The sequence below is a fragment of the Sinohyriopsis cumingii genome, chromosome 6 (genome assembly GCF_028554795.1).
Source record: "Sinohyriopsis cumingii isolate HCF-2022 chromosome 6, ASM2855479v2, whole genome shotgun sequence".
NCBI classification, from domain to species: Eukaryota; Metazoa; Mollusca; class Bivalvia; order Unionida; family Unionidae; genus Sinohyriopsis; species Sinohyriopsis cumingii.
This window is the reverse complement of record NC_142966.1, coordinates 100,837,395-100,854,857: the sequence shown is the minus strand read 5'-3', so window position 1 is coordinate 100,854,857 and position 17,463 is coordinate 100,837,395. Positions and strand designations below refer to the sequence as shown.

Here is a 17,463-nt window from a genome sequence, read left to right as displayed (position 1 = left end):
GTACAAGCTTACATTTGAAGTAAGATCAAAATCACATAAAAATGTGACTTCTAGAGTTCAGCTAATCAAATAAAAGATTACCTCATTAATATTGTGGATCCCACTCATTACTGAATCTATCCAAGGTCTTGATAATATAAGTCCAGTATTGAAGTTGGAACAAAATCAGATCAGAAATATGGCTTCTAGGGTAGCAATAAGCTAAACATCTCACTCAATATCAAATTTGTCCAAGATCTTGATAACATGCATATTTTCCATGTTTTATAAGAACTTGATCAGAAATATGACCTCCAGAGTGTTGAGATAACGAGTCAAATTTGTTGCAAGTTTGCCTCAGTAATATGCCTGGATCTTGCTCATTATTAAACTCATCTGAGATTTCGATGATACAAACCCACATGCGAAGTTTGATTAAATTGGATCAAAAATATAGACTTGAGCGTGTTAACAAGCAACTGTTGACAAAAGGACAATGGATGACAAGTGACTGATACTCTGAAACAGCATACTGAAAACAGATCAAGAGTTATCATGCATTACCTTCAACTCATCATCAAGCTTCTCTACATCATTTTTTAACTTGTTTTTGTTGTCCCCTTCTAATTCTGGTGGGTTGGAATAGAAAACACTGGCACCAACAATGGACCCTCCATCTCTGGTTTTACCTCCAGTCAGGTTCACTCCTGCAGCACACCAGATCTGAAGATTACAAAAGTCAATAAGAAACAAAATTGATGGTCACTGAAAGAAAGTTGGTGGAAAGTGGAAACTGCACACCATTCTCAGTTATACATAGGTGCCACTACATTTATTTGTACAGACAACCAATCAGGAATGCCAACACTCTATGTAGGTAAACAACATTGGCAATTATTCTTAGAATGATTGCAGCATACAATATTTCACCAAATTCTCTCTGAAATTCGTAAGTTCATGTCCAATTCTTAGTTGAAGCCTGGGTTGCTAGCTAAATGTGACAGTTGATGGATATTGACCCCCGTGATAGTAAGTAACATCAGTACATAGAACTGTACAGTAAAACCTGTGTTGACAGACCACCCCTTCTGCCAACAAAAAGTGGTCACTGATGACAGGTTGCCTTTCTCAATAGTCTGTGCTGAAGAGCCAGTTTCCAAGGTTGAAATTCAACTGGGTTGAAGAAGGAAAAATCGCCACAATAACTGTACATATATTTTGTTCTTTATTTGTAGTTCTTATTTCAATATTGTTATGTTATAAATTATAAAGTCAGTAAGGCGTGTTGTAATTACACTCTGTATTATAAAAAAAAGGGATAAAATCTGATTTTATTATAAAGTCAGTAAGGCGTGTCATAATTACACTATGTATTATACATAAAAATGATAAAATCTGATTAAAATCAGATCTCCACTGTGCTACATGAAGATCTGATAGCAACCACTTACAGTCATGTTCTAGTGACGTATGTTATTACCATAATCGTTCACTTTATCAGCTAATCAGATAAATCTTATGTCTTCACATCTAGAAGACTGAGCCTTATGGCTGAGAAGCATCAAAATGTGTTGATCGATTTCATTCACATTCAGATTTCTCAAAGCTGCATGTCCATTGGCTAATTGTAAGGTCACCATAACATGACCCCTCAGTGGTCGCTGTCTGGAAATTTTGTTAGAAGTGTGATACAGAATGTCCCTGATTTTAAGGTCTGGATTTTACAATCCCACACATTAGACTGAAAATGTTTTGCTGATTTGAGTAGGAATGAAAAACCTTAAATTGTGCCAAAATTGGGAAAAGTTTGACAGTTGTCCAAATGAGGGGTTAGCAGACTAAAATTCTGACCATATCACCATTCCCCTCCCCCAATTTTTTTTTTGCAAAAACACTGCAGATCAATATGTGTATGTGTGTATGAATTCTGGATTTTCAACGTAGCCTTAACAATTTTCCAGTTATATCCCAATGTCGTTAAAAAAAAAAAGATGTGTGAAAAAAGCTATAATGACACGAAAATCTAATTAAGCCATCTACAGGATGCATGCCAAATTAAATTTATCTGTCATTGCTACTGTTTTTGCTAAACTGTGCCAACAGGGTTTCTATCCAAAATGTCAATCTCCCAAAAAGAAAAATAATGTAAAAAATGGAATTGCTGTGATCACTTTAATTCATCCAATTAGGATATATACATATAAATACAAATATGTTTACCATTTTATCTGTCTAATCATGCTGATAAGGTTATCATAAACAACAGTATAAAGGTTTTGGAATTGGTAATATTCAGAAACATTGTCTGAAAATTCTAATCAGGTCATCTATATACAATATATTAATACAATTAAACCTACAAGATTTAATTTCCTCTACCTCAAGTGATATCTACCTACTTTTGCTTACAAGGTTTTTGTACAAGTTTAAGTTAAAAATGTATAAAAATTTGGTCACAAGTCACAGTCACTAGAACATATGATAATCAGGTCATGGGGCCCATTCAACTGAATATGAAAATGGTCTTTTGGGGCTATATTGCTTTTCTGCTACCTTGCCTGCAAAGAAGAATGTCAGATGGACAACACAAAGCCAGTGTGTCAATATGTTTCTCTCCTTTACAGGAGTGGGGGGATAGTGTGTGAGTGGGGGCATGGATGGAGGCCAGACATAACATATATAAATATATGCTAAATAATGTTCATTAAATAGCACTGACATCTGCTGCATACCTTCAATCCCTCGCCTTTGTCCAAAAGAGGCCTGCAGTAGACTGGCACTGGGACAGGCACACTGCTCTTGAAAGGGGCTGCATTAGGAATCTGGGGCTGGAACTTGGCAGGAAGACTCCACCCATATGCCTGCATGCGGCCATCATCCTTTTTAACATGTGCCCGAACTTGTTTATACTGTTCCTTCCTCTCTCTTTCTCTCTCCTTCTTGGCCTTCTCAGAGGTACTAGCATGACAAATGTGAAGTAAGTAAATCAAATTCTTTCACTTAGAAATCTATGGTTTGTAAATCAATGTACGGACCAGCACTAGATCGAAGTTTGGCAATTAATCCAAAATCATAACTCCTACATCTATTGGGTAAAAAATGCTAAGTCAGGATACATTACAAATGTTAAATTAAGTCTTAAAACAAACAAGACTCACTCAAAAGGACTGACACTCCACGGTCCAAAATTAATTGCCAGGAATTAAAGATAAGACCATTTCTTCATTTTAACTGTTGAATTGAAATCATATATGATATTTCTGAGCAAAAAGACTGACAGATTAGTTACTGTGGCAGCCATATTGGATGAAATACTGGCTGCATGTTTTCATTTAGGACAAGCTAGACACCATTAGAAGACTTTTGGCAAAAACACCATTCAAGTATGACCATCCATTCAAGAGAATTAGTGACTAGATTTTGAATATGTTCATCATGGGAGTTATACTGGGTGTCTGTGGGGCACATATTTCATCATTTAGGACTGACTAGACATCATAAAAGATCTTTTCTTGAAAACATTCTATCACTATTACCATCAATTCTAGAGGAGTAGGGACAAGATTTCCAAGATGGCTGCAATGATGGTCATTCTAGGTATCAGACCAGCATCATTAAGGCCCAGCTAGACATGATAGGATGTCATGTGGTGAAAACCCAATGTTGATATAACTTTCTATTTATAAGAAGTAGTTACAAGAAGATTTTAAAGATGGCTGCCATAGAGGCCATATTTGAGGTCAGATCAGTACCACTTTCATTTAGGACTAACAAGATATAATAATTAATCTGCTGGTGAAATCCCATGTCACATACTTTCCATTTAGGAATAGCAATAACAATATTTTCCAAATGGCTGCCATGGTGGATGTCAGACTTGTACCATTTTCATGTGGCACCTAATAGTCATCATAAGAAGTCTTCTGGTGAAAATCCAATGTCAACATGACTTTCACCAAAGAGGATTTTTAAGACGGTTACTGTGAGGGCTATACTGGATATCTAATCAGCACAATTTTTACTTCAGAAGATTTTATAAATCTACCAATGACAATCCCATGCTGGTATGACTTTCTGTTAGCAATAACAAGATTTTCAAGGTAGCTGCCATAATGGCCATACTGGATGTCAGATTGGCACCATTTCCTCGTAGGATCAACTAGATGTAATAAGCAGTCTTTTGATGAAAAACCCATGCTGATATTACCATCTATTCAGAGGCACATCCATTTCATTTAGGACAAACGAGAGCTTGAGATTAATGTGTGTGAAAAGATTCATGGCAAGTAGTTTAGGAGTAGTGATAACAAACTTGTGCTAAACAATGGACAGGTGTTGGATGATATACAATGGACAATGGACCACAGGCTGTAATATAAGCTCTTCTGGTCTATGACCTCTAGAGATAACAATTACAATCAATATTCAACACCAGTGTAACTTATGTACAGTACTTCCTCTTTATAAAGTTGTCCATGGGAGTATATCGCCATGTAAAAAGACTGCCTTCTGAGAACACAAACCGTCTTATAATGAAGGGTCCTATAATAAGAAATTCTGTTCATCTATATAGAGATTGAAATAAAATATAGCTGCATTATACAAATTCAATTCTTGATTTGAAGCATACAGCTTATAATCATGTGCATGATATTTGACGTGGCATGTAAAATGGTAAGAAATGTTTTAATTCGGATCTATTTTGATAGTATTTGTTTATGATAAACCGATGTATGTCTGTCAAAAAGTGTGTATGTGAATGTGAGTGCATGGTTCTTATCAAAGATAGCTTTAAGGAACATTTGCCAAAGCTTTATAAAGGTTGGGGGTGGGTGTATTTGTGTAATCAGAGCTTATCATCAGATAAAAAGAGCATGCTTGAAGCCATTTAGAGAATGAAAACTGGAAGGAAAATTCACTACAAACCTGCCATAACCTGGTACAGTTAAATGGTTTCAAGTTTTCAAGTATAAAATGAAATATAAAAGTATAATTATCTGGATAAACTAAATGATGTGACAGTCATTACTAGGTTACAGTTTATTCTTACAATATTCATAAGGTTCTGCTCATTTTAATTCCAAAGAAATTTTTTAATTAACTTTCTATCATTAGACTATTGATATCAGTTATAATGGCTTTGCAAAAATGAGCTTTTCTTTGTAATGCCTCTAGTTTCTATACCAATGGATCATAGTTCATTGGGTTTCCATGAGATCCATGAAAACTGCTGCCCCATGAATTAAATGGAACACAGAATATTTCAAACCTGATCAAAACCTGACATGGTTAAACCAAAGGATTACATGGCACTCCCTCACTATAAAGCCCTTCATTATAATACAGTTCCAGGCAGTCAGGAAAAAGGCCGAATGCATATCTGATCAGTTTAACAAACAGAAAGTAAAAGATTAGTAAGAAGCAAGACACAGATTTAAAATCTCCATATTTATCGGAGAAAAAGCATATAATTATATATAATCGAGTCATTTGCCCTAGTAACAAAAAATACTGAAACTCTAAGTTTTACTGAAAATATTGATAAACCATGCTGTTTATTATACAGTGATCTAATTAATATCTGATTAATAGTGAATTTGATATTCATCAGCAAAACAGAATACTGTAATAATTAATTAATGACTAAATTAACGACCAAAAGTAATTTATCCAACCCTAAATCACAACCATGTCCTTAAATCCACCAAAGTAAGATTTTCATATGAATAATTACAAACTCAACCACTGTGGAATTTGTCATCATACAACACAGTTGCAAGAAAAAGTTCTGTTATTGTCACCTTTTGACTAGTGACGCCCAACAAATCTTCAAAATATTTCCTTTGATACTAGGCAAAAATATGATTTCTTTCAATAGAAAGAGAAATATCTTTAAAGTCTATTTTACCGCTAATAACTGCAACTCAGAATTTTATAAACATGAACTGGAAATAAAGTGTTTTCGAAGAAATAAAATGTATCCTTCACCGTTATACAACTACTTTGGAATTATTATGCCTCACAAAAAATCCACATGAACCTACTTGAAAATCGAGGTCACTTAAAAAAAAAACCAAGAGGATTAAAAGGGTTATTTAATTCATACTGACAAGAGCTACCGAAAGAGAATATAGATCAGCAAATATGTGTAAGGGAGATAACTACACCATTCTGATTACTTTTGGATAAAGATGGAACCTTGTTGCTAGTTTCTGATTAAACAAGCATGCCTTTTGATGACTAATAAGTTATTACATAAGATTATATTAGTCACAGCATGGATAGCTATGGAAATGTCAGGTCATGCTATCAGTGCAATCAGAAGTAATGACCTGCAGCTCTTTGAATTATGTAAATTAAAGGAAACATTACCTTTTTTTTTTTTTAACATTGACCCCAAAAAGAGCAAATACAATGATAATCTAGTCTGGTCTTATGGGAAGAAACTAGAGTTTATCCTAAATACTGACTGTAGACTATGAAATTTAAATTTTGTCTCAGGTTTAAAGAAAAACAACTTCACAAAAAGGAATTATAATGGAAATTATATAGTGTAATGCACAAAAATGCTAATTATTTAGAGAAGATATTTTAATATACTGATACAATATGTGGAATATCAGTCATTCTGCCATTTAGATACCACAAATTTCACTGAAAATCTTACATTGAATGATTGTGACTGGCCACTGCATAATGCAATGTATCTTCCATAGCTGCTGATCCAGTTTATTTTACATATTCTCAAGCCAAGGGCCACTGATCCACTTTTGTTCTACATCAATGTGGAATTAATCTAATCCACAATGCAATGTTAGTGAGGATGAATACACTGCAGATTGGGGTACAGTAGAACCTGTCTTGAAAGACCACCGTTTCTGCCAAAAAAATAATGGCATCAAGACAGGTGGTCTCTCATAAAAGGTCATAACACTATATAATAAATCTGTGCATAGATATACTGGTCTCTACAAACAAGTGGTTTCTCAAGACAGATTTTACTGTATATACTCTTTACACTGGGGCTTTGTTTCAAACAAGATTAATGACACAGAGAATATAGAAAAGTAAAGATTAATCAAGCAAGCAAAGCACCTATCCAAGTTTTCTTTTCTTTTGGTTCAAGAAGTAAGAAGAGCCAATCAAGTAAGATTAATAGTGTAAATAGCTCCTGATTAAGTATATGGTATATAACAATTAATAATATCATTCATAGAATGATACAGCAATATTATTATACACACACACACACACACACACACACACACACAGAGATATATAAAATTAGCTATATTGAACAAGAGAATGAGAGGTAATCCAGATGAAAATTTTATTCCGAAAAGTTGAAAAGTTTCAACAGTAAATGGTCAAACCAGTTCTCATGGCTGAAATATAAAACACCGAGTGTGAAATCTTGTTAGTCACAAGCAAAACATAAAGAACAATTTTGTCAGTCCAGGTGTTAAATTATCAAATGTTAACCCGTGCTGTAGGATGTAATGCACAAATACATTTCAGAAAAGCTGAAACTGTGGCAATAAGCAACTCTCTTGTTACTGTAACTATGTCAGACAATGACAATGATGCTATGACAATGACATTTTGAAATGCCTATCACTAATGTATCTCTTCTATGTTCAGATCTAGTTCTGATACTTATGGTATCAAGCACCAGAAAAGATCAAAATCCTACAGAAATATCTAACATAGAAGCAACACAGGAGTTTTATGCTTCATGCATAAAAACAAAATGTCAACAAGGTAAGAAGAAAAAAATACCTGTATGTGTACTATCTTGTAAAAATACAAGTAGATACAGATATTTTTCTTAATTCCTGGTTGTTTTTATGCTGGAAAATTGCTGCAGGAAATTTCTGCAGTGATCTCAACTTCTAGCTACTCCAGTCAAAGGATGATACTACATAGTAATTTATGGGTTTAATTTGTTGTTGTTGTTATGGTATTTAATGCCATTTTTCAAAACAAGATAGGCTATACATGACACCCAGTAAAAATGGTGGAGGAAGAACCCGGGAAAATCCCGGAAAGAACCCCCGACCCATGAGAAGCTACTGGCAAGTTTTCTCACATACCCACATTGGCCAAACCAAAGACTCGAACCCAAACAGACAGAGGTGAGATGGCAGTGATCTGTAATGGTGATCGCTTTAGACCACTCAGCCACTTGGTCTCATCCCCCCCTTTTTAAAAAATAGTTTTATTACAGATTGCAATGGCTGCAAGCGTATGTATGATTGAACAGTTGTTGAAAACTCTGATATGGTCATGCAAACCACTCCCCCTCAAAAAATCCCCAAATACCCAACAGCAATTTTCTGGATCTCTGGTATGTATAACAGGTACCTTCTTGCTATGACTGCAGGTATAAAGATTAGTTTTAAAAAATAGTGAAAAATGTCAATGCAATTGCCAATGTTCTTTATTTGACATTTGACTGCATCACAGGGATTCATGGGATTGGTTGGACAAATATTACACCACCCTCATAAACAATTACCATATACAGTATTTATCAGATGATAGCCCCATGCAACATGGTTAGCATACCAGTAATCCAATTTTTAAAATTCTAGCAAATATTTATGATTCTGGACATTTATGATGGAGATCTTTTTCTTCTTCTTTGAATAAGTGTACCTTCTACTTGTTAATTTATTAGGCTTGTCTGCAGTTTTATCATGGGGGAAAATGTGTGTGTGTGATTTGGATTTTTAATGTAGCTTTAACACTTTTGCAGTCATGGAGGGAAATAGTGAAGGTAAGTTATCGACCTGTACTAATTCAGATGAATCGTACACAGCAGCTTATGATGAGAAGGATTAATGGACAGACAGACAGACAAACAGTATCACTTGGACACTCACACCCAAGTATGGGGATAACTAGCATTTATGAAGCTGGCATGATTGGAAAGAGACTGAATGATAAACTGTCAGCAAGCACGTAGTATGTGAAAGTGCATTCTTGTTGCAGTAAATATTTACCCTATTTATCTGATGAGAAGCACAGACACCTCATTTAAAAAAAATAATACTTACAAACATTTAATTACCCCCACCCTTCACTTTTTTCCTTTACAATTTTATTAGAGTGGACAGCTGGTCTTACCACAGGATATATAGTGTAACTACTATAGACACTATTTATCATATTGGTTTGTGTAAAAAAATCTAACCCAAATGTGAAGAGATAATGTGCTGGCAGATCAGAGTTCTCCATGTTTTCAACAGAATGAATGCCTGTGTGAATCTCCAATAAAAGCAATGAATCCCCACCCTCTTGCTATAACTGAGCAAGCATGCAAAATTTGTGCACAGTCAACCTGCCATAAGTATAATAAAACAAGTAATATTCATTAATAATAACAAAGATGAACATGATCATGGAAATGCTTGGTTTCTAGATCAAATGCCTTAATCAAGCACTTACTAAGCAGCTTTTTGCAACTGAGCAATATGCTTTGATTGGTTATCCAATTAAGTGTTCTATCAACTGATTTAGTGACATTCCTCAAGAATGATCGTGCAGTTATTGATACTTGATGGTGATGTCTACTCTGTTACATGCTAATCTAATGCATACAATAAAATGCCATTGTCATAACACATGATTCTTGCACTTGTGTCAATAATGATGATAACTGTAAATGTTATCAGTATGGTTTAAAAGTTATATGACACTACCATACCTGTCAACTTTTCAATATCCAAGAAGGAAGACTGACCAAAAAACTAGGGAGACTGGGGCCTAAAATTGGGAGGATTTTTGACTGATCTCCAGGGTCTAATACTCATGAAATTCGAAAAGGACGAGATGTTTCTCCCTGTGATGTGCCCTCTTTTCCACCAAGATATGCACTCTTTGTATATTCATGACAGCTGTGGCCGGACTGCACAATAGTTAAAGGTTAAGTCTTAAGTAAACAAGTAAGAAAGCCAGTGTGACTAATTTACAATTAATCCTTATCATTGCAATTATCTTGTGAAAAGGATTAGCCTTCCAACCTAATTCAAAGAAACCATGTTCTTCATTAATTGGCAAATAAACAATGCCCTATTTTGTTGTAACTAGCAGTGCCTAAATACACAGTCTTAAGCTGACATAAATTTTTCCATTTTATTTCCCACCTTATTTCCTTATTCTCAACTCTAAAGGCATTTTACATTGTTTACTAAATAACATATTTATTCTGGATTAGTTTTTTGAGGGCACATAACTTGCATGATATATTTCTTCATGGTAATTAACGTATGCATATATGGTACAGAAATGCCAGGTGTTCACTCATGTAGGTTTCTTTGGTGGGAACAGAGATGCTACAGCATCAATTATCATTCTTGAGACAGAAACTAATTGCTGGCAATTTTATGGTTGCAGTTTATTTTTGTTGTGGTTTATTTTCTGATTTTAGTATTGTTGTAGGGTTTAAAAAAATTCATAAATTGACATGAATAATGTTTAAATTGAATATTTTATTTACTGAAGGAAAAAAATTCTTTGTAGCGTGATAATTATTTCGTCACAACAATATTCACGGGTGACAAAACAGAATATGGTTTATGTGGATTACATAAGATACATCTATTTATGAAGAGTTTTTTTTTTAGGGGAAAAGAAAATCAACAGACATTTTGTAATAATCAGGAGTTGTCTGCAAAAATCAGGAGATTTATGATTTTACAATTTAAATACGTCAAAGAATCACTTTGTATATATTGCTTCACCCAACGATTGAGATGACAACTCTGCAGATCATTATTATTTATTGCTGCACTTGGCAAACTTCAGTAATCGATGCAATACTGCCAGTTACTGACAAAAGGGTCACAAGATTATAAAATTACACACATGCTTGTTAATCTCATTTCCATTATTCTTAGGGTCTTTTTTTTCCTCTCGCATATCAAATTCAACAATTGTTCAGAGGTTGTTAGACTTAATTCTTTTCATTCTCAAATAAGATGGCAGTTATTTTATTTCAAATTGTCTTAACGTATCTAAACAGTTTAATTGGATTTTTTTTGTGCTTATGCAATGAAATGCTTTGCCAAAGAGGTAAATACTCTGGGTTTTTCCTGGTTACATAGTACATGAATCATGTCAGGAACAGAGGAGGATTCAGAATTTTATTCTGAGGATTTTGTTTAGAAGAGTGTGTGATGTGATGTGACTTTAGATTTTTAATGCAGCTTTAACAATTTTTCAGTCATATTGCTATGATGTCTGCAATGTCGCAGTTTATAGAGATGTCTAGCACTGGGGCATCATGCCGCAGACACGTAGCATGATGTCCCACCCAGTCACATTATCCTGACACCAGGCTGACCAGTCCTAACACTAACCTCTTAATGCTGAACTCCCAGCAAGGCAGCTGTAAGTACCATTTTGTAAGTCTTTGGTATGACTCGAACGGGGATCAAACCCACGACCTCCCACATCCGAGGCAGATGATCTAACCACTAGGCCACCAGAGCGATGTGTTTAGAAGAGGTGGTTCAGAGTAATTCAAATGGCAAACATCTTGTTTTTCAGCAAATAGTTTATAATTTTGACAGATGAGAGAGGGAAAATAACTATTTGACATCATCCTCCCCCAAATGGATTTCTACATGGAAGTAGTAAATTAGTAAAACATTTCCAAAGCCATATAGAACAAAAGTATAGTTTCCTCACACAGATCACATTTATATGCTCTTTTTTTTATCTGATTAAATATTTATTAAGTGATCTGATGACTATATTCTTTTCCTTCATTGTTACAGTAAGATCTCATGCTAATTAATGTTAACCATACATTAACATTTTCATTTTAATATTTGATATTACTCATACTTTTTGCACATCGTGAGCTAGAAAAATGGATGTATGTGACCATGTATAGAATAATTTAACTGATGCCATATCAGTTCTAATGATGCAACTAGCTAGGTCAGCTTTGTTTGAAAACTTGCGCAGGCTTCTAATAGGTATGCTTGCACAAGCTCGTAATTGGTAAGCTTGTGCAAGCTCGTAATTGGCAAGCTTGTACAAGCCTGTAATTGGCAAGCTTGCACGATTTCAAATCTGAGCTTGCACAAGGTTATATTACAAGCTTGCTGCAATCTTAAAACTAAGCTTGCAATTTTGGTTTGGGTGCATCTGGGTTTAAAATTCTACTGAAACAATTATATCCATGGGTTTGCAGCTGAAACCCCCATATAATACATTGTATCATTATGGGTCAATACTTCATTTGGGATTGCTGTGATGCATGTTAAACGAAATCCAAACCTCTTGTGTGCAGGGAATCACTAGGCTGTTAGGAAGCATTAATTAGTAGGAGAACTAAGGAAAAAAACCTACTCAGGCTGGGAAAGAATCGGCTCTTCTAGTGCTTGGCTTCTGTTAAAAGAATATTACACAAAACACAATAATATATGATTGTAAAACACATTAACAACATAGCAGTTCCCCCTGTTATGAGGTTAATTATACTGCAAGGTAAAAGTGGATTTGTGATACAGTTAGTCTTTATGATGGGGTCAACATGGTAACATTATTTGCACAGAGAAGGCATAATATGCCATTGAAAATGCAAGGTGGCATTTTATGAGGGGGTAGTCTCATTTTAGAGGAGTCTCATAACAGACAGGACCACTGTACATGAAACAGATCATTATAATCTATTTGTATTAGCAATGTAATATGTTTGTATAACCATGGTTTCACTACCGCTCATCTTCAGGAAAACAAAGTAAATGCAATTCATACTGTATAGCAAGTTATTTCTGTAGTGCCTAAATTTCACACTTCTGCCCCCAAGATAATAAACATCTCACAATCAAACTCAGGCTTAACTCAAAATTCTGATATCTGATTGGCTAATCTTTGACCAATCACACATTAGAATTTGCAGTGGAGTCTGAATGTGAACATTCTTCAAAATCTTGGGTTCCTGAATTTATGAGAATTTCAAAGTGCTTTCAGCTCAAACCGCTGCCTGTCAGACATTATTGCCTGGATTCTTTTCTATCAAATTTGCAGGATGTTTTATTTTCATGCCAGTCTGATCATAAATATAGTGAAAATAACACTTCCATGGAATAAATACAATGCCATACAGTACACAACATGCAATCTAACACAGTGTCCTGCTATTCATATAACTTTAACATCAGAAAATGAGTAATGATTTAAATCTCATATTCAAACTATGATAAATACCGTTACACACAAAATGCATAATAAAAATAAATAAAGCAAGTTACGGAGGAACATAAATCGGGAGTAATGTAAAATTTACTGTAAATGTACTAGATACATATACTGGATTATAGAAACTAACAATGATAAGTGTGCCATGCCACAAAGTGAAAAAGGTCATCCCTTGTGTTGCAATCGCATAGGAAATAAACATCTCATTTATGGGGTGTCTAAATAAAGAGAGGCAACCTTCTTGCACCATGCAATGAATACCAAGTGATAATCTTAATGTGACGGATCTCTGAAAAATACAGCTTTGAATGTAAGGTCTCCTTCCTAATGTACCTTTTCTGTGCAAAGTTTATACATGCCCCTAATTCCTCAAATAACAAAGCATGCATCCAGTGTTTATGTTAGCTGTTACTTAAAGTCTTTAACCCAATTTGATTTAAAGAAATGACTTGATTATCCTGAATCTGAATAGGAACTTTAAATGAGCTTTCCATTTTGGATAGGAACCATAAATGAGCTATCCATTTTGGACAGGATCCATAAATGAGCTTTCCATTTTGGATAGGAACCATAAATGAGCTTTCCATTTTGGACAGGATCCATAAATGAGCTTTCCATTTTGGATAGGAACTTTAAATGAGCTTTCCAGTTTGGATAGGAACCTTAAATGAGCTTTCCATTTTGGATAGGAACTTTAAATGAGCTTTCCATTTTGGATAGGAACTTTAAATGAGCTTTCCATTTTGGATAGGAACTTTAAATGAGCTTTCCATTTGGATAGGAACTTTAAATGAGCTTTCCATTTGGATAGGAACCATAAATGAGCTTTCCATTTTGGATAGGAACTTTAAATGAGCTTTCCATTTTGGATAGGAACTTTAAATGAGCTTTCCATTTTGGATAGGAACCATAAATGAGCTTTCCATTTTGGATAGGAACCTTAAATGAGCTTTCCATTTTGGATAGGAACTTTAAATGAGCTTTCCATTTTGGATAGAACTTTAAATGAGCTTTCCATTTTGGATAGGAACCTTAAATGAGCTTTCCATTTTGGATAGGAACCTTAAATGAGCCTTCCATTTTGGATAGGAACTTTAAACAAGCTTTCCATTTTGGACAGGAACTTTAAATGAGCTTTCCATTTTGGATAGGAACTTTAAATGAGCTTTCCATTTTGGATAGGAACCATAAATGAGCTTTCCATTTTGGATAGGAACCATAAATGAGCTTTCCATTTTGGATAGGAACTTTAAATGAGCTTTCCATTTTGGATAGGAACCTTAAATGAGCTTTCCATTTTGGATAGGAACCATAAATGAGCTTTCCAGTTTGGATAGGAATTTTAAATGAGCTTTCCATTTTGGATAGTAACCTTAAATGAGCTTTCCATTTTGGATAGGAACTTTAAATGAGCTTTCCATTTTGGATAGGAACCATAAATGAGCTTTCCATTTTTGATAGGAACCTTAAATGAGCTTTCCATTTTGGATAGGAACCTTAAATGAGCCTTTCATTTTGGATAGGAACTTTAAATGAGCTTTCCATTTTGGATAGAACTTTAAATGAGCTTTCCATTTTTGATAGGAACCTTAAATGAGCTTTCCATTTTGGATAGGAACCTTAAATGAGCCTTCCATTTTGGATAGGAACTTTAAACAAGCTTTCCATTTTGGACAGGAACTTTAAATGAGCTTTCCATTTTGGATAGGAACTTTAAATGAGCTTTCCATTTTGGATAGGAACCATAAATGAGCTTTCCAGTTTGGATAGGAACCATAAATGAGCTTTCCATTTTGGATAGGAACTTTAAATGAGCTTTCCATTTTGGATAGGAACCTTAAATGAGCTTTCCATTTTGGATAGGAACCATAAATGAGCTTTCCAGTTTGGATAGGAACTTTAAATGAGCTTTCCATTTTGGATAGTAACCTTAAATGAGCTTTCCATTTTGGATAGGAACTTTAAATGAGCTTTCCATTTTGGATAGGAACCATAAATGAGCTTTCCATTTTTGATAGGAACCTTAAATGAGCTTTCCATTTTGGATAGGAACCTTAAATGAGCCTTTCATTTTGGATAGGAACTTTAAACAAGCTTTCCATTTTGGATAGGAACTTTAAATGAGCTTTCCATTTTGGACAGGAACTTTAAATGAGCTTTCCATTTTGGATAGGAACCATAAATGAGCTTTCCATTTTGGATAGGAACCATAAATGAGCTTTCCATTTTGGATAGGAACTTTAAATGAGCTTTCCATTTTGGATAGGAACCTTAAATGAGCTTTCCATTTTGGATAGGAACCATAAATGAGCTTTCCAGTTTGGATAGGAACCATAAATGAGCTTTCCATTTTGGATGGTAACCTTAAATGAGCTTTCCATTTTGGATAGGAACTTTAAATGAGCTTTCCATTTTGGATAGGAACCATAAATAAGCTTTCCATTTTGGATAGGAACTTTAAATGAGCTTTCCATTTTGGATAGAAACTTTAAATGAGCTTTCCATTTTGGATAGGAACCATAAATGAGCTTTCCATTTTGGATAGGAACCTTAAACAAGCTTTCCATTTTCAATAGGAACCTTAAAAAGGTTGACCCAAAATATAGATATGAACCTTAACTGAGTTCTCCCGAAACTTGGATAGAAACCTTAACTGAACTGTCCCAAAATCGTGACAGCAACCTTGTAGGAGTTGTCCCTCAAAAAATCTCAGAATCTGGATAGGAATTTTAACTGAGTTGCCCCAAAATCTGGATATAAGCCTTATATGGTTTAGACATAAAATTTGAATAGGAACTATAAATGAGCTGTCCCATGGACAGAAAAGTCCATTCATACTCATAATTTAATAAATTCAATAATACTGTAATAGATGATGTTGTAACTTTAAAGGATATTAGAGAATGAAAATTAATGGGAATATATAATGGCAAGGATGAAAACAACTTAATTATATACAAAATCATTTTATTTTAAGATTTACAATGGAGATTTGAAGATAATTTTTTTCTTCATTAAGGGCCTCAGGACAGCTAAAAAATATCACTGAAGGTCATTCCTGCCCTCAAATTCCCAAGGTCCAAAATCTGATTATGAGTGTTATCCCAAGCAAGAGTTATTAGTCTGTCATATATAGTCAACACATTTTATTGGTACTGAAATTTCTTATGCATGTACTCACCTCTAAATTCTGTGCCTCTGAGAAAATTTACAATCAGCTATTGTGATTTTTCATATATGCAAATTTACCAAAATGTTGAAGTTTGTTTTGTAATAAATATTTTTTGAAATATTATTTCTTGCCAGTTTGGAAGGCTCTTTGCACTGGAAAGGTTCAGTCCTCTATATCTTTCTAACAATGCCAAACAGGACATTACTGCAGGCAATACTTACAAGTCATCCTGGAGGAAGTCGTATGCTTTAGCCTTGTCACCAAGGTTATACTTGGTTCTGGATTTCCTGTTTGGATCACCCACAGGCTGAACTTGGGTTGTTGGAGCATTGTACTTAACTGTTGCAAGAGGAAGTGGCTTCTTGTTTGGCTTGTTGGGAGCACTGTTGAACAGGTTACTGAAACTGGAAAAAAGATAGACCAAACATTACTTCCAGTCTATACATAAAAAGAATGGAAGAATTGGCTATGGTATTAGTATAAAATTCTCATTGGACCACCACAAATCCTTGACATCACTTAGAATTAAAAGGACAAAAGAGTAACATAAAATAACTAGAACCTGCAACAATAAAACATCAAGAAAAACAAATTAAGTAGGATAGATTTCAATGCTTTCCCTTATTAAATACAAAGAACGTTATTATCATAACAGAAGTTTCAGGATAGAATCTGGCACTGATGTATTCACCTAACCACTATCAATCCCACACGATTTCAAAATGAACAGCCTCAGTGATCTAAACAGAGCAAACTTATTCATTTCGTTCATTAATGTATAATTTCTAATCCAACTGTCATCCATATTTTCATGTGTGGATCTATTTTTTTCACAAAACGGGGATGAAGGAGTTCTGTAAATTTCATTAAATTTCTTTAACTTTTGGAGTTACATCCATTTGAACCCACATATATAAATGATAATTGATTGCCCTATTTGTTTTCTTACTCTTTTTGAGAAATATTAAAACTAGGCATTGTAAATACTGGATGTGAATGACACAGTTTATACCTTTTATGTATGTGTTATCCTAGAAACCTCCCTCTTTTATTGAAAATGGCCTTATCCCAAACTGGAACAGGACAGTAAGTAAGCT

At 34.5% G+C, this 17,463-nt stretch overlaps 1 protein-coding gene across 17 annotated transcripts in view; it reads right to left on the bottom strand.

Moving 5' to 3' along the window:
- Window positions 1-17,463, bottom strand: part of LOC149797568 (C-Jun-amino-terminal kinase-interacting protein 4-like) — a 243,704-nt gene that overhangs the window by 124,715 nt on the left and 101,526 nt on the right. For 16 of the 17 annotated variants that reach the window (XR_016421848.1, XM_089962454.1, XM_089962453.1 and 13 more), the window contains 4 exons: window positions 16,588-16,770; window positions 12,343-12,381; window positions 2,712-2,937; window positions 544-702 (listed from right to left, as the gene is read on the bottom strand). Coding sequence is in view for 16 of the 17 variants with exons in the window: in XM_089962454.1 (XP_089818580.1) it covers window positions 544-702; window positions 2,712-2,937; window positions 12,343-12,381; window positions 16,588-16,770 (607 nt within the window). In the remaining variant the exon portion in view is untranslated. The remainder of the gene's footprint in view (window positions 1-543; window positions 703-2,711; window positions 2,938-12,342; window positions 12,382-16,587; window positions 16,771-17,463) is intronic. The other variant, XM_089962451.1, reaches the window with a different exon arrangement.